Source organism: Triticum aestivum, chromosome 4D, assembly GCF_018294505.1.
Source record: "Triticum aestivum cultivar Chinese Spring chromosome 4D, IWGSC CS RefSeq v2.1, whole genome shotgun sequence".
In the NCBI taxonomy this organism is placed as follows: Eukaryota; Viridiplantae; Streptophyta; class Magnoliopsida; order Poales; family Poaceae; genus Triticum; species Triticum aestivum.
The window spans coordinates 41,792,738-41,814,886 of NC_057805.1; the positions used below are offsets into that span (position 1 = coordinate 41,792,738).

General features: G+C 43.8%; 1 protein-coding gene across 2 annotated transcripts; it reads right to left on the reverse strand.

Moving 5' to 3' along the window:
• Window positions 1–1,530: 1,530 nt before the first annotated feature.
• On the reverse strand, window positions 1,531–5,903 carry LOC123096043 (CBS domain-containing protein CBSX3, mitochondrial). 2 transcript variants are annotated; one of them, XM_044517626.1, is made up of 6 exons: window positions 5,656–5,903; window positions 3,569–3,832; window positions 3,400–3,481; window positions 2,232–2,305; window positions 2,037–2,097; window positions 1,531–1,952 (listed from the first exon to the last, which is right to left on the reverse strand). In XM_044517626.1, the coding sequence occupies exons 2-6, from the start codon at window positions 3,824–3,826 to the stop codon at window positions 1,810–1,812; spliced, it is 618 nt and encodes a 205-aa protein (XP_044373561.1). In that variant the 5' UTR covers window positions 3,827–3,832; window positions 5,656–5,903; the 3' UTR covers window positions 1,531–1,809. The 2 variants fall into 2 exon arrangements, with proteins under 2 accessions (XP_044373561.1, XP_044373562.1); XM_044517627.1 differs by lacking the exon at window positions 5,656–5,903 and adding an exon at window positions 5,346–5,631.
• Between the last annotated feature and the right edge of the window lie 16,246 nt (window positions 5,904–22,149).

The following is a 22,149-nucleotide window of genomic DNA, read 5'->3' on the forward strand; positions in this document are numbered from 1 at the left end:
TTATCTGCTCATCTCATGTCCCTATTCGTCTTTTTCTAAAAAAATGTCCCTATTCATGGATAACTTTTTGGGTTGTGGCTTGTAGTTGTAGCCATCTTCTATGGAAGGAAACGCTTGGAATATCATCGGGAACATTACTCCCCCTCTCTAATGTAAGACGTTTTTTGACATTAATGTAGTGTTGAAAAACGTCTTATTTTATGAACAGAGGGAGTAAAAAGTTATACGCGGAATAAAAAGATCAGAGGGAGTATTTTCGTCGCCTCACTGTCTACGTTCCATAACTCTGTCTTGGGGCGAAAACATGCTCAAATTTGTGCAGAAGATCAGGTAGTTATTGAACTTGGAAACAGATTGGGCCGCGGCCTTCGGCTCGATCAGCTACGGAAGCATGGCGCTGGTCAGCAACGGACGGGCGGCCAGGTTTGAGCTCGTCCAGTCGTGCTGGAGGCTTTGTGGGCTGTGCAGGCGCATCCTCACACATAGAGGAGCAGCTGATCTTTCGAAATTTAGACTCTCAAAAGCCTCCTTAAGCTTTCTTTCTTTGAATAGTTTAAATTGCTTACCACACATGTCACGTGGTCTTCTTAAATCTTAACTTTTTATATTTTGATCCGCTAAAATAATGTGGTTCCTAACTAAACCCTTAATTTAACTTTCATTTTTCACACAGCTTCATTCACGCAAAGATTGAAACTAAACAAAGATTAAAACTAGTCCATTCAAACACACATTGCATATCATGAAATTTAAACTACATTGCATAACTAAAATTTAAACTATGATCAAATCCATTCCAAATGGTATATTTGGATGGGATGAACTCAGCACCCGCGCACGTATCATCCTCATCGTGTACGATGCAATACAAAGCTGGATATTGTTTCCATGGACTTATATTGCCTGCCTAGCCACTTGTTCTTCCAAAAACGAATCTACGAGCCAACCTTAATCGTGAAAGATCTAAAAACAAGAAATATACCTTTTTGCCGCCATGACCAGCCCAAAGGCGTGAATCTCCGAGAGTTGCAATATGCCCGAGGCGCAGTTTTTGGTCTAGATACTTGTTACGCAACAAGGTTTGCCAAATGCCAAGGACACCTTTTGAACAATCATTTACTAAGACAGACATCATTTTTTTTACCTTAAACGATATTCTCAATATAAGCGATTTTGTCATTTTTTACCAAGGTCACAACTACCATTTATTAAGTAAGGCGTCATTTTTTACCAAGGTCACAACTACCATTTATTAAGTAAGGTGTCATTTTTTTACCAAGGTCACGAATGCCTAAGCCACCTTGGTCTTCGGCTTACAAACCAAGCTTGTGATGTATTCTTTTGATCTTCTTGCAAGATGTACTTTCTTTTTTGGCAAAGACTTTCAAGATGTGCTTCTTGCTACAAACTTTTCCCCGACTGCCAGAAAAAGAACTACAGTACAACTTTCACTTACCTTGCATGACATATCAAAGCTAATGTAGCGACACATTTAACCGAATGACAGTCAACAACAAGGGGTAAAAAACATTAGCACGGCGAAACTCAAGTATCCTTTCCAGGACACTCCCAAGCTTTATTCTGCGTCTATCACCATCAGCTGAGATGGATGGTCTATACGCTCCAGAAACAAGTGCGTGGCGGCGCGCGCGGCCACGGAAATATACACTAAATAAGCAGGAAAACATCACACACCCAAATTCAAGTTCAACGGCCATTGTCCGCGAAGAAACACGGCCTATTTCGTCATCATCACCCTGGTCGTTATTCGAGTTCATTCAAAGGGACGCCCTGCAAAACGGCGGGGTCCTAGTACCCACCCTGGATGTAGGCGTTGAGCCGGTTCAGCTCCTCCTTGTGCTCGCTGACCACCGCGCGCACCACGTCGCCGATGGAGACCATCCCCATCATCTCGGTGCCGCTTATCACCGGGATGTGCCTGATACGCTTGTCTGCACGCCGTGCCATGGTTAGGGTTCAGTGCTTTACAGACCATCTGGTGTCCAATGACAATCGATCAGGCGGGGTTATGTTACCTGTCATCAGCTGCATTGCTTTCAGGACTCTGGTTTCAGGTTTCACCGTGATCAGCTTGTTCTGTCAAAATGATGCTTTGTCAGTGAAGCTCGGCGTGTTCACATAATTGTCGTTCACATGCTTATGACAGAATTTTTGTTCGACAAAAAATCAAAACATCCCCTAAAAAAATGAGAACATGGTATGAGCGGTACCTCTTCGGTCATGATATCTCCAACTTTGGTTGACTTGGAGGATCGACCCTGCACTATGATTTTCCGGAGATAATCTGAAAAGGCAAGTAACATAATGTTTGTTACATAGGTAAATCTTGGTTTACAAAGCTCGTCAGGTTTGCTGTCCTGTTCTTTTGATCACTATGTAGTATTGGTTTTATTTTCAGGCACATCTTCATATACTCCTATTTTGCCAGAGTGGCAGTCAGAGTTGGCATTGATGCTGGCTGATACTCCCTCCGCTCACTATTATAAGATGTTTCAACTTTTTCCCAATCGGATGCATATAAACATGTTCTAGTGTGTTTGTTCACTCATTTCAGTCCGTATGTAGTCCATATTGAAATATTCAAAACATCTTACAATAGTGAATGGAGGGAGTACTATGGAGATTATAGGCGAAGGGGTCAATGACTCGATGAGATCATAGGTGAATGAACAAGATCTTTGCGACTGTGAGGGTTTGAGTGGCGGGTCCGTAGTTGGCAACCGTTAAGGGTTCATCTGACTTCAAAGAAATTTATGTGGATTTTTTATGCTAGCTGGAGGTTCAGGATCAGAGTTCAACCATTTATGGGCACAATGGTCCAAAGCGTTTATGGTAGCTGTAGGTCCGGGATCAGAGTTCAACTATTTAATGGCACAATAATACATGGTTCAAACTTCAAAGCATATACATGGTCCTTTTTATACCTGAACTCTCCCTAATAAAATACTTAATGCCATTCTTTTTGTTGGGAACTCATGGTAACTTGGTGGCTGCAATTTCAACATGAGAATGGGATCATCAAATGTTCTTTCATGTATATGTTCCACTTGATAGGGCCATACAGGCTTGTGGCACACTATCTGCAGGTTCTTGATGCATGATGCGTTAAGATTTATTAACCAGTCCTAAGACTCTTGACTGACAGTAATTATAATGCATGTAAGAAACAAGGGTTGTCATCTTTTATAAAGCATTTCCACCTTCACCATACAGCTTTTACTCACAACCCTTCATATTATTCTTTTTTTTCTTTATAATAATGTAGAATAAAGAAGGCAAGGGCATAAACCAAGAAAATGTAAATAACTTTCTAACGTTTCCTCTTTTAGCACGTGATTTGGTCTGTTTCCATCACAGAGTGTTTATAGACTGATTTACCTCTCTCTGTGACGATGCCCGCAATTGATTTATCTTCCCCAGGTTTAACAACCACCAAAGCTCCCACATTGTGCTGTGTCATCTGTTGAATCTCTTTTTGTCACTCAAAATCATAAATATTTTCTACTTATGGAGTAATATGACCACTGGGCTAGAAGGGAAATCATACCGATTTGACAGCATCATAGACACTGTCATCAGTGGTGCACCAGAGCCATGATCCATCAGCACTCTTCCCTTTGGACTTCAAAATATCTGCAACGGTGCTGCTCTCAAATCCACTCTCCTCTATTTGAGCAGGTGATACTGACATGAAGCGCGGGAACACAGCAGGCAGCATAGCAGGCTTCACAACACTGATGTGTTGCAGGACAGCAGATTTGAGCACACTGCCATGTGATCCGATAGCTTGAATTGCTCGCTGCATTTTGTTCTGTGTCAAATCATACATAAAGAAACAATTACTTCATTTCTAACCAAGGGGACAATTGACTTGTGACTTCTTCGATATTAGAAAGAGTAGTACTTTCCTAGTTAGAATGAAGATGTTATAGACAGTTTTTCAAAGTACAGTGAAAAAATTGAATAATATAGACCAAACAGTATCTCTATACGACCGAAAAATTCAATCCCAAAAATGACTAGTAAATAATATCATAAACTGATTCTTTCAAGAAGATGAGCTATTAGACACGCAGCACACGATGTTGGGAAACACTAAACTGAATAGAATGTGAAAAGGAGGTGAAGTACATATGAGGAAAAAGATGGGACTTTAGTAATGACATGTAACTCAACTGCGGAAGTTTGCACTAAAATGAACCAAGGCTAAAAGCAAGTTTTTCCCAAGTTCACAAGTTTTTTGGATTAGGTAATTTGCCTTCTCGGAACCGGGGCCAGAACCAAAGTACTCCCTCCGTCCCATAATATAAGAGTGTTAATGTCAAAAACGCTCTTATATTATGGAACGGAGGGAGTACATGGTAAGAAAATTACAGCACAGGAGGAAGGTGAACAATTACATGACTTCAATATGTGGGATTGGCTAAAACTAAGGATGCTGTCAGACAAAGCAAAGAGACTAGTTCATAACCATACGATGGCAGTTGACTATAACAGAGAATAAAAAAATGTGAAAGAGTGGATAAGTGGAAGCATTTGCTCAATAATGTAGCTGTGCTCACCATTCAACATAAACAAACAAACCTATCTCCATCCTACAGGAAGCACCACATCAAATTAGAGCTAGTTCCTACTTCCTAGTGTGCTTATGCCGTGAAAAGGATGCCGAGCTTATCTATCATTTTGTACACTAGCCACTAATACCGGAGAAAAGTGATTTATGCACAGAAAAATCGGTCGAATTAGTCCTCAATTTTTCTTTTGTTGAATCATCTGTTAGAACTGAACCCGGCACGTCAGCATAGCCACGTAGCATGTCCTGCCCACTAATCAATTTCATTTGGACTTATATATACTTTAGAGAACCCACTATCAATATGTCCACCCACCCTACTTGATGTGATGTGTTAACGCAACATCTTTATATGTCTCTGGCAGGACGTTTCAGAGTTTAGCAAACTAGGAGCATTTATTCATGTCACAATCAAAGAAATAAGGAATCACCAACGAAGAGGGAATCCAACTGACGCCTTTCACCCGGAACACTGAGCTATATGCACTCCCAAGGTGCTCGATTCGGCGCTATGGACTCGCTCCCGGCTCAAGAACCGAACGAACAACCGGATCACGCACCACAAAACAAGAGGGACACGCATGCCTTGAAGGAATCCTAGAACCAAATAACTTGTATTTCTTCTACTTGTGCAACCACGAACTGATTATGAAATGAAACACTCGCTAATCTGGACAGACAAAACTAAGGAAACCAGGAAAGGAAACAGATCAAGCGCAACAGAAGAAATCACAGAAAGAATGAAACGTACTTTCCGGTCACGGCTTTCCGCCTCCTTTCAGCGTCTCTTTCCTCTGCTAAATCTAAGGTGAACAGTAGCCGGGTAGCAGAATGAGATGAAAAACAACAGATCGTGGAGAAACCTAGAGGAACAACGCCGGGAGCACACTCATCTGACCCTTCTGCTCGCTTCAAGATGACAGCACGCACTGTAGACGCATTTCTTTCAGAACTAATACCTCCACAGATCGGTCATGAACTAGGCAGCTAGTACTACGGATCGACCCATCGCATGGATTTGGTTGGACCGGAGGAAGGGGGAGGAGGAGAGGCCGCTTTACCTGCGTGGCCGCGGGACTGAGCTTCGGTTCTGGGAGGAGCAGCGAGTTGCGGGGAGGAAGAAGATGGGGGAGGGACACTTGTGATGCTGGGAGGCAATGGTGGGGGGTGACGAGCGCTAATTAAAGCGACACTCCGCTGCTCTCGCGGTGAGGTGGTGGAGGCATGTGAGGGCACTCGGTCTTATCCACACGGCCCTGTTTGCCCTGCACTTTTGGTTCCATTCTCTTTTGTTTAACCTTTTGTTTTGGACTTTCGGTTCTCCAGCTGGTACTCTACTCTGCTCAGTTTCTTGTAAACAATCACGCAACTGGGGCGTGCCAGAAATGACAGGATGCACACGGACTCGTATGCACTTCTCCGTTTCTCCGTTTCTTTTGCCAACAATCTCACTTTATTTCGGTGGCAAAAAGACTATCGCTTAATTTGTTAGCCAAGTAGCACTAACTCCCGGTTTATTGATCCCTTTTGTATTTTGTGTCAAATGTTGATTATAGATTTAAATAATAAAATGTTAATGCATATCATTTTCATTGGATTCGTACTTGAATATAGTTTCCTATAATATTGTTTTTGTTATGTATAGCTTATATTTTATTAGTTAAAATCGTAATCAAAATGTAATTCTGAATACGAGGTGACTAATAAATCAAGACGGAGATAGTATAAGAGCATCTCTAGCATATGTGCTATCCCGCTGTCGGTCCATAAATTTGTGGGTTCTTTAGCGTTTCCGGGCCGAAATAGATGTTGTATATTTGCATTGGCTCGTAAAAATTATACGGGCGGCCAGCATACCGCCCCCTCCGCCGTGTACCGGGGGGGGGGGGGGGCGTTGTTTTAGGGTTCCCGTCTCAGATCGATTCCACCCCCCTCTGCCACAATCCTCTTCCCGTTTGCCACCGTCTATTCTTAGTTGTCGCAAGCTCATCCAGTCGCCCCCCTCCCCCCTCCAACCGTCCTGCCGTCGAGCCATGGCGCTCGGCGCATGCGCGCAACGGCGGGAACCACGCGTGGCATCGCTTCGACGAGATCCACGAGGCGCTCTAGTCATCGACGAAGAAGCTCCGTGAGGCGGAGGTCGCGCGCTTCGAGTCGAAGAAGGTGTTGGAGGCCGGCGAAGAGGGCGCAGCCGCACGCTTCGAGGCGGACGCAGAGTACGAGCTCGCCTACAGCCTCTACCGCCCCGACTGCGAGTTCTACCTCGGCGTGAAGCCGTGAGCCGCCGACGGCCCTCCGTCGTTTCTAGTTTTAAAGTTTAGTTTAGTTTGTTTGTGATGAACTCCGGTGAGGTTCGGACTTTCTATTTTAGCGGTAACTTGTTTTAGTTGAAGTTTTGAAATTTACGGTATCATATCCGGCATCTGTTCTGCGTCGGAGATAAACTGCCCACAAAATCGATTTAGGGCGAACCATAAATCGATTTTGCGGGGAGGGGATTTAGCACATCTGCTAGAGATGCTCTAAGGGCGTCTGCACACCGACCCTCAAAGCGCCAGCATCAGTCCAGACCAAGCGTTCAGAAAGTGTTTTGTCATCCAAGATGGACCTGTATCGGTCTACCAACCCGTCCGGACACGCTTTTTCCCTCAAATTGGAAGCAAACTGAGAGGGGGGCTTTACGAAAGTCTAGACCGTCGCCACGTAGGACTCCGACACCCCGGCCCACTCAAATCCCCCTCTCAGTTCCATTCTCTTCCACTTCTCCTTCGATGCCGCTGATGTACCTCTTTGGTCACCACTACGGCACCGTCCACCCAGGATCCGTCCGTAGCCATGTGGGACAACATGATTCATCCATGAAAAACTTGTTGAACATCTGGTTTATCTCGTTGAATTTGAACTATTTCTCATTGAATTTGAATTATTGTTGTACTAGACTTATTTGCATGTTATGTATGGATGATTGCTACCTCTTGAGCACTGCGTTGGTTTTCTCTTGAAGAGGAAAGGGTGATGCAGCAAAGTAGCGTAAGTATTTCCCTCAGTTTTTGAGAACCAAGGTATCAATCCAGTAGGAGACCACGCACGAGTCCCTCGCACCTACACAAACAAATTAATCCTCACAACCAACGCGATAAGGGGTTGTCAATCCCTACACGGTCACTTACGAGAGTGAGATCTGATAGATATGATAAGATAATTTTTTTGGTATTTTTACGATAAAGATGCAAAGTAAAGAAAGTAAAATAAAAACGACGCTAGGAATAACTTGTTGACGTGAGATTAATATGATGGAAAATAGACCCGGGGGTCATAGGTCTCACTAGTGGCTTCTCTCATGAGCATAAATATTACGGTGGTGAACAAATTACTGTTGAGCAATTGACAGAATTGAGCATAGTTATGAGAATATCTAGGTATGATCATGTATATAGGCATCACGTCCGGGACAAGTAGACCGACTCCTGCCTGCATCTACTACTATTACTCCACACATCGACCGCTATCCAGCATGCATCTAGGGTATTAAGTTCATAAGAACAGAGTAACGCTTTAAGTAAGATGACATGATGTAGAGGGATAAACTCATGCAATGATATAAACCCCATCTTGTTATCCTTGATGGCAACAATACAATATGTGCCTTGTTGCCCCTACTGTCACTGGGAAAGGACACAGCAAGATTGAACCCAAAGCTAAGCACTTCTCCCATTGCAAGAAAGATCAATCTAGTAGGCCAAACCAAACTGATAATTCGAAGAGACTTGCAAAGATAACCAATCATACATAAAAGAATTCAGAGAAGATTCAAATATTGTTCATAGATAAACTTGATCATAAACCCACAATTCATCGGTCTCAACAAACACACCGCAAAAGAAGATTACATCGAATAGATCTCCACGAGAGAGGGGAGAACATTGTATTGAGATCCAACAAGATAGAAGAAGCCATCTAGCTAATAACTATGGACCCGAAGGTCTGAGGTAAACTACTCACACATCATCGGAGAGGCTATGGCGTTGATGTAGAAGCCCTCCTTGATCAATGCCCCCTCCGGCGGAGCTCCGGAACAGGCCCCAAGATGGGATCTCACGGGTACAGAAGGTTGCGGCGGTGGAATTAGGTTTTTGGCTCCGTATCTGGTAGTTTGGGGGTACGTAGGTATATATAGGAGGAAGTAGTATGTCGGTGGAGCAACAGGGGGCCCATGAGGGTCGAGGGCGCGCCCAGGGGGTAGGCGCGCCCCCCTACCTCGTGCCCTCCTGGTTGATGTCTTGACGTAGGGTCCAAGTCCTCTGGATCACGTTCGTTCCGAAAATCACGTTCCTGAAGGTTTCATTCCGTTTGGACTCCGTTTGATATTCTTTTTCTGCGAAACTCTGAAATAGGCAAAAAACAACAATTCTGGGCTGGGCCTCCGGTTAATAGGTTAGTCCCCAAAATAATATAAAAGTGTATTATAAAGCCCAATAATGTCCAAAATAGAATATAATATAGCATGGAACAATCAAAAATTATAGATACGTTGGAGACATATCAAGCATCCCCAAGCTTAATTCTTGCTCGTCCTTGAGTAGGTAAATGATAAAAATAGAATTTTTGATGTGGAATGCTACTTGGCATAATTTCAATGTAATTCTTCTTAATTGTGGTATGAATATTCAGATCCGAAAGATTCAAGATAAAAGTTCAATATTGACATAAAAATAATAATACTTCAAGCATACTAACTAAGCAATTATGTCCTCTCAAAATAACATGGCCAAAGAAAGTTCATCCCTACAAAATCATATAGTTTAGTCATGCTCCATTTTCGTCACACAAGAATGCTCTCATCATGCACAACCCCGATGACAAGCCAAGCAATTGTTTCATACTTTAGTAATCTCAAACTTTTTCAACCTTCACGCAATACATGAGCGTGAGCCATGGATATAGCACTATGGGTGGAATAGAATATAACGATGGGGGTTATGTGGAGAAGACAAAAAGGAAGAAAGTCTCACATCAACAAGGCTAATCAATGAGCTATGGAGATGCCCATCGATTGATGTTAATGCAAGGAGTAGGGATTGCCATGCAACGGATGCACTAGAGCTATAAATATATGAAAGCTCAACAAAAGAAACTAAGTTGGTGTGCATCCAACTTGCTTGCTCACGAAGACCTAGGGCATTTGAGGAAGCCCATTGTTGGAATATACAAGCCAAGTTCTATAATGAAAAATTCCCACTAGTATATGAAAGTGACAAAACAAGAGACTCTCTATCATGAAGATTATGGTGCTACTTTGAAGCACAAGTGTGGTAAAAGGATAGTAACATTGTCCCTTCTCTCATTTTTTTATATTTTTTTGGGCCTTCTCTTTTTTATGGCATTTCTCCTTTTTTTTATTCCTCACTTGGGACAATGCTCTAGAAAATGATGATCATCACACTTCTATTTATTTACAACTCAATGATTACAACTCGATACTAGAACAAAGTATGACTCTATATGAATGCCTCCGGCGGTGTACCGGGATATGCAATGAACCAAGAGTAACATGTATGAAAGAATTATGAATGGTGGCTTTGCCACAAATACTATGTCAACTACATGATCATGCAAAGCAATATGACAATGATGAACGTGTCATGATAAACAGAACGGTGGAAAGTTGCATGGCAATATATCTCGGAATGGCTATGGAAATGCCATAATAGGTAGGTATGGTGGCCGTTTTGAGGAAGATATAAGGAGGTTTATGTGTGAAAGAGCGTATCATATCACGGGGTTTGGATGCACCAGCGAAGTTTGCACCAACTCTCAATGTGAGAAAGGGCAATGCACGGTACCGAAGAGGCTAGAAATGATGGAAAGGTGAGAGTGCGTATAATCCATGGACTCAACATTAGTCATAAAGAACTCACATACTTATTGCAAAAATCTACAAGTCATCAAAAACCAAGCACTACGCGCATGCTCCTACGGGGATAGATTGGTAGGAAAAGACCATCGCTCGTCCCCGACCGCCACTCACAAGGAGGACAATCAAAGACCACCTCATGTTTCAAATTTGTTACATAACATTTACCATGCGTGCATGCTATGGGACTTGCAAACTTCAACACAAGTATTTCTCAAATTCACAACTACTCAACTAGCACAACTTTGATATCACTACCTCCATGTCTCAAAACAATCATCAAGCATCAAACTTCTCTTAGTATTCAACACACTCATAAGAAAGTTTTTACTAGTCTTGAATACCTAGCATATTAGGATTATTTAAGCAAATTACCATGCTGTTTAAGACTCTCAAAATAATCTAAGTGAGGCATGAGAGAATAATAGTTTCTATAAAACAAAACCACCACCGTGCTCTAAAAGATATAAGTGAAGTACTAGAGCAAAAACTATATAACTCAAAAGATATAAGTGAAGCACATAGAGTATTCTAATAATTTCCGAATCATGTGTGTCTCTCTCAAAAGGTGTGTACAGAGGCTTCTAATTATGAGGATTAGAGGTGGCTAGGACTCTCTCTAATTAATCAACTAGGACCAACTAGAACGTGCACTAGATCAACTAGAGGAGGTGCCAAAACTTGTGTTGACATAGGGTGGAAATCCTCTATTATATATAGGTTAGAGGGGAGGGAGAGGGCAACCACCAAGGGGGGAAAGTCCCCCCTTCGTGCGTCGGCCCAGGGGAGGAGTCCCACTCCCTCCCCTAGTAGGATTCGCCCCCTCCCCCCAACACACACAAGGAAAGGTAGGGGGCCAACTCCACTTGAGCCCTTGTTGCCCAAGTTGCCTTCCACCTCTTGGCCTTTTCAGGCCCGTTGATATTTTAATTAAATATAAAATGTTCTAAATATTTTCTGAGCATTATATATATAATTTAACATCTCTGAAAACATTTTCCACCTATATATATATTAATCAATATTATCCGATATTCACTGAAACCCTTCCGGTGACCCCGAAACGCTTCCGGAACCTCTCAGAACTATTCCGGATATTAATGAAACAATTTTACAAATATATTATCATCAGTTCCATCCTACTAACACTCAGCAAATTGTGATTACCTTAAGCTTATTACCCCGTAGGTTCGGTAAATCGTAGACATGAACGAAACCCTTCGTTCAATGACCGATAGTAGAACCATGGACATCCATATCGGTCCCTATGATTACACGAATGATATTCGAGTGAAACTTTGGTTATCATGTGATGTTCCCTTTACTTCGTGATACTTTACAAAACTCGGTGTGCATCGGTATCCTCCTGAGTCATCACCATGCTCACTATACCGTTGCTCATGTTATCGGTTTTGTTCTTCTTTCTCATTGACGTGTTCCGGCATCCCCGTGACGTTGTCACCAGTATTTGGCTAGACGATGATGGATGCCGTCACACTGATAGGGCCCTAAGAATATCTCTCCATCGTCAGAGGAGAAAATCCCTATCTCGAGCTATCCAGTCACTTGTCAAACTTTCCGGTGAGCCTGAAAGTTGTCGTTATGATCACCTTGTTATAGATGACGTTGAGCAACCCCAAAGCCCACCGTCTGGTAGGAAGTGACCGAGACACTCTCATGGTATGAGGAACTAAAACACATGCTAACACTCCATGTTATAACGGATGATTTTAGACGATATAATCACAAGGTATAATAGACAAGTATTGGGTCAATTCAATATGATCGTTCTTCTAACGTCATACCCTCAATGTTGTTTTAGGGCTATCGTTACACTTAACGATATCCTAAGATCTGGAAAACATGATCACCAAAAACACTTGAGCCAGTCTTAGAGGCGAGACCGGGAACCTATTGTTAACCATTTATCATTTCACACGTGCATATGAGTTTTCCACTGAATCGCATATTCCAGTATCATAGTAGTTATAGCATGAAATATAAACTCTTAACTATGAACATGGAAATATAATAATACAAATATTATTGCCTCTAGGGCATATTTCCAATAGTCTCCCACTTGCACTAGAGTCAATAATCTAGTTACCACTTTTAACTTTTAGACCAATGGCAATCCGGTGTCAATCCATGGTTTGCTTGTGGTATATACTTCGTCCTATCGAATCTGACAACTTCTGATCCGTGTGTATCATTTGCATTTCAATCATGCTTTCACATAAATTCATAATTTGTGTGAAACAAGCTTGGTATATATTGTATCACCGGTAAGACCTTGATTCCTTATATTGAGCTATAGAACCACTATCTGAGAACAGTGTTCATTCTACACAATCATCTAGAAACCATACCAAGTTCATAAGTGAACCTTTGGTTCATCACCCTCTATTGTTTATTCTAAAGCGACAATATACTTAACTTTCTGTTATAGAATTCACCACGGTAATTTTCTTGGACCAATTCCAATTTACTGTGCCACCATAAATCATTTAAATTAAAATTTCCTTGGAGCATCAATTGAAGATTTTTGTTGATGTGCTACTATAACGCCCCGGATGTAACTTTCCATATTTGTAACTCCAACTCTTGCCATTTTCGGCTATGTGTTATGATATTCCCTTCGTGATCGGGTTTTGTTTTTCGTTTTGCATTTTGTTCGTGTCATGCATTTCATATCTTGTCATCATGTGCATCTCATTTGCATACGTGTTCGTCTCATGCATCCGAGCATTTTCCCCGTTGTCCATTTTGCAATCCGGCACTCCCACCTCCTCTGGCACACCCCTCTTGTTTCTTTTCGTGAGCGGGTGTTAAACGTTCTCGGAATGGACCGAGGCTTGCCTAGTGGCCTTGGTATAACACCGGTAGACCACCTGTCAAGTTTCGTGCCATTTGGAGGTCGTTTGGTACTCCAACGGTTAACCGGGTAACCGCAAAGTCCTTTTGTGTGTTGCAGCAAAACCCCCCTCCAAACAGCCCAAAAACCCCTCTAAGTCTCTTCCATGCTCTAGGTCGTTCGATCACGACCGTGTGGGCGAAAACCGCACTCCATTTGGAGACTCCTAGCTCCCTCTACTTATAAAACACCTCCCCCTCCGAAATATTCGCGGTGCAAAACCCTAGTCCACTTCCCCTCCCCGCGGCCGGACGCGTCCGCCGCCGCCGGAGAAATTCCGCCGCCGGCCACAGCCACTCACGGCGCGCCACGTCGCCCGGGCTGCGCCCCACTTCGCCGCCGACCGCACGGGCCCGGGAGGCCCAGATCCGGCCCCCGCCGGCCCGTCTCCTCCTCCTCCCGCGCGGCACCCCGCCCGCGAGCGCCAGCCGCCGCCCTCCGCGGTCCTCTGCCCCGCTCCTCCGCGCCGCCCTCCGACGCCGCGCCTTCCGCCGGCTCCTCTCCTTCCTCTCCAACGCCTCCGGCCGCCACGCCCCTTCCTTCTCCAGCGAGCTCGAGGTCGAGCTCGGCCAGATCCGATCGAGGCAACGAGGCGGTTGACTTCTCCCCTCTCCCGATTTTTCTCTGTCTTGAATTATTTACAATACATGCTCATGTTCATTGCATCATAACTCTCTGCATATAGCTCCGTTTCGTGCGTGTAATATATCGAAATGTTCGTCTCGAGATGCTCTTCATTTGTTCCATTGCACCATGTTCATTTGAGTCCATCTTGATGCCCAAATCTCTGGTGCAAGAGTGCTAATTGCTGTTAACTGCTGTTACTTATCAGAACTTGGTGATTTGTTATTTTTGTTGCTTTTGATGTGTGCATCTTATGGGCATGAGCTCTACATGTGTTTTGATGTATGCCATGCCATATTTACAGAGGTGTATGCCATGTATTTTTGTGATCTCTGTGGTGACTTGCACAAGCATACAAACTAGGCTTTGTGATGTTTCTGTTTTCAGAGACTTAGTAATTTTACCAAGTCTGTGACTGCTGTTAGTTTGTTGCTATGTATCCTTGTGGCTACTGAGAGATCCATGCTTATTTTGGTGATGTTCAGTAAGGATGTTTTGTAGATATAGTTGTGCTCTATCCATTCATGCCCTTGTTTGCAATTATGGAGTACCCTAGCATGACTCAATCTTGCTCTACTTTTGCTACAAAATGTTCCTGGCAGATTGTTTACGTGTTATTCAATTTTGCCAAGCTTGTTGTAGTTGTTTCCTACATGCTATGAACTTGCTCTTGCCATGTATAGCTTCATAAACATGCCATCTTACTGTAGGTATGCTTGTTTTGTTATGCATTGCCTTGTGTTGAGTGAATCAAGCTCACCAAGATGCCTTCATATTACTGTTTCTGCCATGCTCTGATTTCTGCCAAGTCTGAAACCTGTTAACGAAACTTGCTATGTTTGCATGGTTTCCATCATATCTTCCGGTCCTTTTTCACTTATGGTCAGTAAGGGACTTTTGTCATATGAATTTAGTAGATTCATGCCATGCCTTGTTTTCTTATGTTAAGATCCTGTAGCATGTTGATTTCGTGCTCTGAACATTGCTACCTGATGTTGTTTCAGCCATGTCCAGTAATTTCACCAAGTCTGTGAACCTGATATCTTTTGCACTTTTGCCATGCTTGTTTGAACCTGCTGTGGTGTGATCTAGCCGTAGCTCAGTGTTCATCTTTTGTCAAGAATTTCCTGTAGATTGTTTCCATATGCTTTATTGCTATGTTGGGGTGCTGTAGCATAGTTTCTTATTGCATTCTAAGTGCTATCATGCTGTTAATCACAGATTCGTGTCATTCTTTTGCTTGCCATTTGCAAACCGTGCATCCGTTTCCGGTGATCTTTATATCGATTTCGACCGAAATCATCTCATTTTTCCAGTGGCATGCTTGGTTTGCCAAGTTACTGCCTTGTTCATCATTTTCCTCCGGAGCATGCATATGCATCGCATATCATATCTCACATATCATACATGTTTTGCATCATGTTGCTTGTGCATTTCCCGTGATTGATTGTGGTTCCGTTGCTTGTGTTCTTGTCTTGGGTAGAGCCAGGAGACGAGTTCGTGAACGAGGAACCTGTTGAGTACGCTTACGAGGATCAAGCTTTCGACAACTCTGAGAACCTTGCAGGCAAGATGACCATACCCTCGAAATCACTTCTATCTTTGCTTTTCTAATTGTTCGCTCTATTGCCATGCTGCGCTACCTACCACTTGCTATATCATGCCTCCCATATTGCCATGTCAAGCCTCTAACCATCCTTTCCTAGCAAACCGTTGTTTGGCTAAGTTACCGCTTTTGCTCAGCCCTTCTTATAGCGTTGCTAGTTGCAGGTGAAGTTGAAGTTGGTTCCATGTTGGAACATGGATATTTTGGGATATCACAATATCTCTTATTATATTAATGCACCTATATATTTGGTAAAGGGTGGAAGGCTCGGCCTTATGCCTGGTGTTTTGTTCCACTCTTGCCGCCCTAGTTTCCGTCATACCGGTATTACGTTCCTTGAGTTTGCGTTCCTTACGCGGTTGGGTGATTTATGGGACCCCCTTGACAGTTCGCCTTGAATAAAACTCCTCCAGCAAGGCCCAACTTTGGTTTTACCATTTGCCACCTAAGCCTTTTCCCTTGGGTTTTTGCGAGCCCGAGGGTCATCTTTATTTAAACCCCCGGGCCAGTGCTCCTCCGAGTGTTGGTCCAAACTAGAGCACCGTGCGGGACCGTCCCTTGGCAACTTGGGTTACGTTGGTGCATGTACGCTTAGCTTATCCGGTGTGCCCTGAGAACGAGATATGTGCAGCTCCTATCGGGATTTGTCGGCACAGCGGGTGGTCTTGCTGGTCTTGTTTTACCATTGTCGAAATGTCTTGTAAACTGGGATTCCGAGACTGATCGGGTCTTCCTGGGAGAAGGTTTATCCTTCCTTGACCGTGAGAGCTTATGATGGGCTAAGTTGGGACACCCCTGCAGGGTATTATCTTTCAAAAGCCGTGCCCGCGGTTATGAGGCAGATGGGAATTTGTTAATGTCCGGTTGTAGAGAACTTGTCACTTGACTTAATTAAAATACATCAACCGCGTGTGTAGCCGTGATGGTCTCTTCTCGGCGGAGTCCGGGAAGTGAACACGGTTTCTGGGTTATGTTTGACGTAAGTGGGAGTTTGATGAGGAACGTGGTCGTTACTATGTTTCTTTTCCTGATGATCAGTAGTGGAGCCCAGTTAGGACGATCGGGGACCTAGCATTTGGGGTTATCTTATTTTCATTTGGATTTGACCATAGTCGGTCTATGTGTGGATTTTGGATGATGTTGAATTATATTTATGTATTATGTGAAGTGGCGATTATAAGCCAACTCTCGTTATCCCATTCTTGTTCATTACATGGGATTGTGTGAAGATAACCCTTCTTGCGACAATACCACAATGCGGTTATGCCTCTAAGTCGTGCCTCGACACGTGGGAGATATAGCCGCATCGTGGGTGTTACAAGTTGGTAATCAGAGCCATCCCCGACTTAGGAGCCCCTGCTTGATCGAATCGCTGGCGTTGTTGAGTCTAGAACAAAAATGTGTTGAGTCTTAGGATTATATATATCAGAGAGTAGGATTCTTTTTACTCCTCAGTCCCTTCGTCGCTCTGGTGAGGCCTCCTGACGTAGAAGTTTTGACTCTTCTCTCCTCAAATTTCACTAAAAAAAATTTTAGGATCACGCGGGCATCTTAGAATCGTTCCGATGGTTTTGTGACGAGAACATTGTTCTTGGTGCCTCCTGACATTTAGGGGTTGTGGCAGTGTCCCGGGGAGTTGAGCTCCGAGGTGTTGTCGTCACAATTTTATCGTTGCAGTTCTGGAATACCTGAGTTTCGCCGACATCGAAATCTCTTTTATGCAGTTGTTGGTGAGATCACCTCGACGCCACCCAGTACTGGGGCGGGAGTTCGGGAGTATTGCCATAACTCGTATAACGGATGCTTTTCGAAGGTTGAGGTACACGATTTCCGAAGGTTTCTTGGTTATGTGTTGACGGATGGATACAACTGGATCTAGGGATTGCTAGTTTGGGTGATATATTTTGTGTCCCCTGTATCCCCAACACCAGATTGCATAACCAGAAAGTTTCGGGAGTTTATAAGTGGGAATTCAAGTAGCTCCTAGGATATCTTTCCGACAGACGCATGATATGAGATTGGGGTTCGACGTCTAGTGGTCCGCCTTTCCACGGTTGGTTTTACAGTGGTCTCGTAGTGTCTTAAAGAGTCCTTGGCTATGCCGACTCGGGGACGCTTCGTATGTCATGTGCACTGCCTTGTACATGATGGTGCTGTACGATCGAGCCCGTGTGGGCCCCACCACGAAAACTTCGGACGAAATCTCTATCATATGTTTGTTCCGGCTTATTCTGCAAGCCAATACTTTGTTTTGTTTTGAATTGTGGTATTCGAGTTGCTTCGAAGTCAAATGTTGATTCCATACCTTTTTCTAAGTGGCTTCTCAACTTAATGGAAGTGCGATGATTTACTACGGAATTCATTCATTCATCCTCGTTCGAATGTTTATTGTGAAGACTATATGTTGCAATTTCTATCCGTTGATTCTACTTGTCTATTTGTCTATCAAGATGCTAATGGATGTCACCCTCTTCAGGATGGCTCCGCCAACGCGTCAGAATCCGGATCACAATGAAGGGAGTCAGGCGAACCCTCCGCCTCCACCTCCGCCTCCGGAGGCATGGCAAGCTATCATGGCAGCCACCAACGCCAATGCTCAGATGATTCTGCAACTCTTGCAAGAACGCACCCAAGGGCAAGGCAATCAAGGAAATCAAGGCCAAGGCAACAATCAGCCTTACTTCGCTACCCTCAACCAGTTTCTCGCAAATCAGCCCAAGTCTTTCAGCTACTGTGCCGAGGCCACAGATGCCGATGATTGGCTCGTGGACATCAACAAGCATTTTGAATGTAGCAATGTCAGGCCTGAGGACTATGTCAAGTTCGCTTCTTTTCAACTCAAGGACCAAGCTGCTGATTGGTATCAACAATACAAAGATTCCAGAGGAGGTCGTGTGATCACTTGGACTGAATTCTGTCGGGACTTCAAAGCGCACCACATTCCACAAAGTGTTGTTGAGAGCAAGCGTGAGGAGTTCCGCAATCTCAAGCAAGGCAACATGTTTGTGTATCAATTCAACATCCAGTTTCAGAAACTTGCTCGCTTCGCTAAACAAGACGTTGATGAAAAGAGCATGATCTATCACTTCAGAGGTGGCCTTAGAGAGGATCTGCAGTTAGCTCTCGTTCTTGTTGAGCCTACTCAGTTTGATCAATTCTATAACATGGCACTGAAGCAAGAGGCTGCTCAGCTCAAGTGTGAGTCTTCTAAGAAGAGAGTCAGGGACGCAGTTCAGTCTTCTTCTTCCTCACTAGTGGCTGCTAAGCAACATAAGTTCTGGTTGCCTCCTCCTCCTCCGTTTCGTCAGCCTTACCAGCAGAAGAACAAAGGTGGCCATGGATCTTCCACTCTTCCAATCCTGGCTATCAGAACAAGTCTCAGAATCAAGCTCCAAAGTCGAATGCTCCTTAGCATCGTCCACTCTCAGAGGTGACTTGCAACAAGTGTCAGCAGAAAGGTCACTATGCTAGCAAGTGCTTCAACCAAAGGCGCCTTCCGCCTCCTCCTCCTGTGAGATCTTCCAGCAATGCAGTGGTCAAGCATAATCCCAAGTCTGCAAAGGTGAACATGATGAATGCAGCTCAAGCGGAGGAATCTACTGATGTGATAATGGGTAATCTCTCAGTTAATGATATTCCTGCAAAAGTTCTTTTTGACACTGGTGCATCGCATTGTTTCATGTCAAGATCATTTGTTGCAAAGCATGATTTCATTTCAGAAATGTTGGAAAAACCCATGGGAGTTGTTTCTCCGGGCTCTTCTATGAGGGCTACCACAATGATTCCAGATGTTTCTATCAAGATGGGCAACTATAAATTTCTGTCTAAACCTTTTGTTCTTGGTGACTCGGATATTGATCTAATTCTCGGGATGGACTGGCTTTCTAAGCACAAGGCTCAACTTGATTGTGCTGCCAGGGAAATTCAATTGACTCACTCTTCTGAGGATGTTATCATTTATGCCGCTCGTGATGAAACCATTCGGTTGTTTTCTCTCAATGAGAAGGGCGAATTGAATGCCATCTCTCAAATTCTAGTCGTTTGTGAGTACCAAGATGTCTTTCCAGAAGAGCTTCCGGGTATGCCTCCTCACCGGCCAGTTGAGTTCGTTATCGATCTTGAGCCCGGCACTGAACCCGTTTGCAAGCGTCCTTACATGCTTGGACCCAATGAGCTGAAGGAATTGAAGAAACAACTCGATGAACAAGAGTGTCTAGGTTTGATCAGACCGAGTTCATCTCCATGGGGTTGTGGTGTTCTTTTTGTCCAGAAGAAGGATGGCACGGAACGACTTTGTGTCGACTACCGTCCATTGAACAAGAAGACAATCAAGAACAAGTATCCACTTCCCAACATCAATGAGCTATTCGAGCAACTTAAAGGTGCTAAAGTATTCTCCAAGCTTGACCTTCGTATGGGTTATCATCAGATTCGCATTCGTGAAGAAGATATTCCCAAGACAGCATTCAGAACAAGCTTTGGTTCTTATGAATATACTGTCATGTCTTTCGGCCTTGTCAATGCTCCTCCAACATTCTCTCGGATGATGAATTTCATCTTCAACCCCTATACCAATGAATTCGTCCTGGTGTATCTCGATGATATCTTGGTCTTCTCCAAGAATAAGAAGGATCATGCCAAACATTTGCGATTGGTGCTCGACAAGCTCAGAGAGTATCAATTCTATGCGAAGTTTTCAAAATGTGAGTTTTGGCTTGATGAAGTTCTTTACCTTGGTCATATCATCTCCGCCAAGGGCATCGCTGTTAATCTCGAGAAGGTGTCTGCAATTGTGAATTGGGAACCTCCTCAGAATGTCAAGCAGCTCCGCAGTTTTCTTGGTCTTGCAAGCTATTGCCGAAGATTCGTTGAGAATTTCTCTAAGATTGCAAAGCCTCTTTCCAACCTCCTCCAGAAGCATGTGAAGTATGTCTGGTCTCCTGAGTGTGACCTTGCTTTCAACACTCTCAAAGAGAAACTCGTCACAGCTCCTGTCTTAACTCCTCCTGACGAATCCAAGCCATTTGAAGTTTTCTGTGATGCTTCTCTGCAAGGTCTCGGTGCTGTGTTAATGCAAGAGAAGAAAGTTGTGGCCTATACCTCTCGTCAGTTGAAACCCAACAAAAAGAACTACCCCACTCACGATCTTGAGTTGGCGGCAGTTGTCCATGCATTAATAACATGGAGGCATCTCTTGTTGGGAAGACAAGTGGACATTTTCACCGATCACAAGAGTCTCAAGTACATCTTCACTCAGCCCAACCTCAACCTCAGACAGACTCGATGGGTCGAAATGATTCAAGAGTACAATCCGAGTATTGAATATACTCCAGGCAAAGCCAATGTCATTGCAGATGCTTTGAGCAGGAAGGCTTATTGCAACAGCTTAATTCTCAAGCCATTCCAACCAGATCTTTGTGAAGCTTTCCGCAAGCTAAATTTCCAAGTTGTTCCTCAAGGCTTTCTTGCCAACCTCATAGTCTCTCCTACTTTGGAAGATCAAATTCGTGAGGCACAACTCCTGGATACCATGGTGAAGAAGGTGAAACGCGGTATCGACAAGGGTCTTTCCAAATACAAGTGCTATCGCATTGATGACAGAGACACTTTATTCTTCGAGGACCGGATTGTGGTTCCTAAAGGTGATCTAAGGAAAGTCATTATGAACGAGGCGCACAATTCTCTTCTTTCCATTCATCCTGGAAGTACGAAGATGTACCATGACCTCAAGCAGTCGTATTGGTGGACTCGAATGAAGCGAGAAATCGCTCAATTCGTGAATGAATGTGATGTCTGTCGAAGAGTGAAAGCAGAACACCAACGACCAGCTGGTCTCCTCCAACCTCTTGCTATCCCAGAATGGAAGTTTGATCATATCGAAATGGACTTCGTGACTAGTTTTCCCAAGTCCAAGCGTGGAAATGATGCTATCTTCGTTGTCATCGACAAGCTTTCTAAAGTGGCTCATTTCCTTCCAATCAAAGAATCCATCATAGCAGCTCAGTTGGCAGAGCTATACACCTCCAGAATTGTCTCCTTGCACGGCATTCCACAATTGATTTCTTCAGATCGTGGAAGCATCTTCACTTCTAAGTTCTGGGACTCCTTCCAGAAGGCCATGGGCACCAAAATTCGTTTCAGCACAGCTTTCCATCCTCAAACTAGTGGCCAAGTCGAGCGAGTCAATCAAATTCTTGAAGATATGCTCAGGGCTTGTGTCATTTCCTTTGGCATGAAGTGGGAAGATTGTCTTCCATATGCCGAATTCTCCTACAACAACAGCTTCCAAGCCAGTTCGGGGAAGGCCCCATTTGAGATCCTCTATGGCAGAAAGTGCCGTACTCCTCTCAATTGGTCAGAGACTGGTGAACGCCAACTTCTTGGCAATGACTTAATCACAGAGGCTGAAGAAATGTGTAAAGTCATTCGTGAAAATCTCAAAGCTGCGCAATTGCGCCAGAAGAGTTACTATGATAGTAAGCACCGTGATGTGGCTT

Excerpts from the sequence above, each read along its gene's own strand:
- LOC123096043 (XM_044517626.1), bottom strand. The coding sequence starts at position 3,826 with ATGCAGCGAGCAATTCAAGCTATCGGATCACATGGCAGTGTGCTCAAA. Across the intron at positions 2,306-3,399 it reads GGGCATCGTCACAGAGAGAG|ATTATCTCCGGAAAATCATA; the intron begins GTAAATCAGTCT and ends TTGCCTTTTCAG. Across the intron at positions 1,953-2,036 it reads AGCAATGCAGCTGATGACAG|ACAAGCGTATCAGGCACATC; the intron begins GTAACATAACCC and ends CACGGCGTGCAG.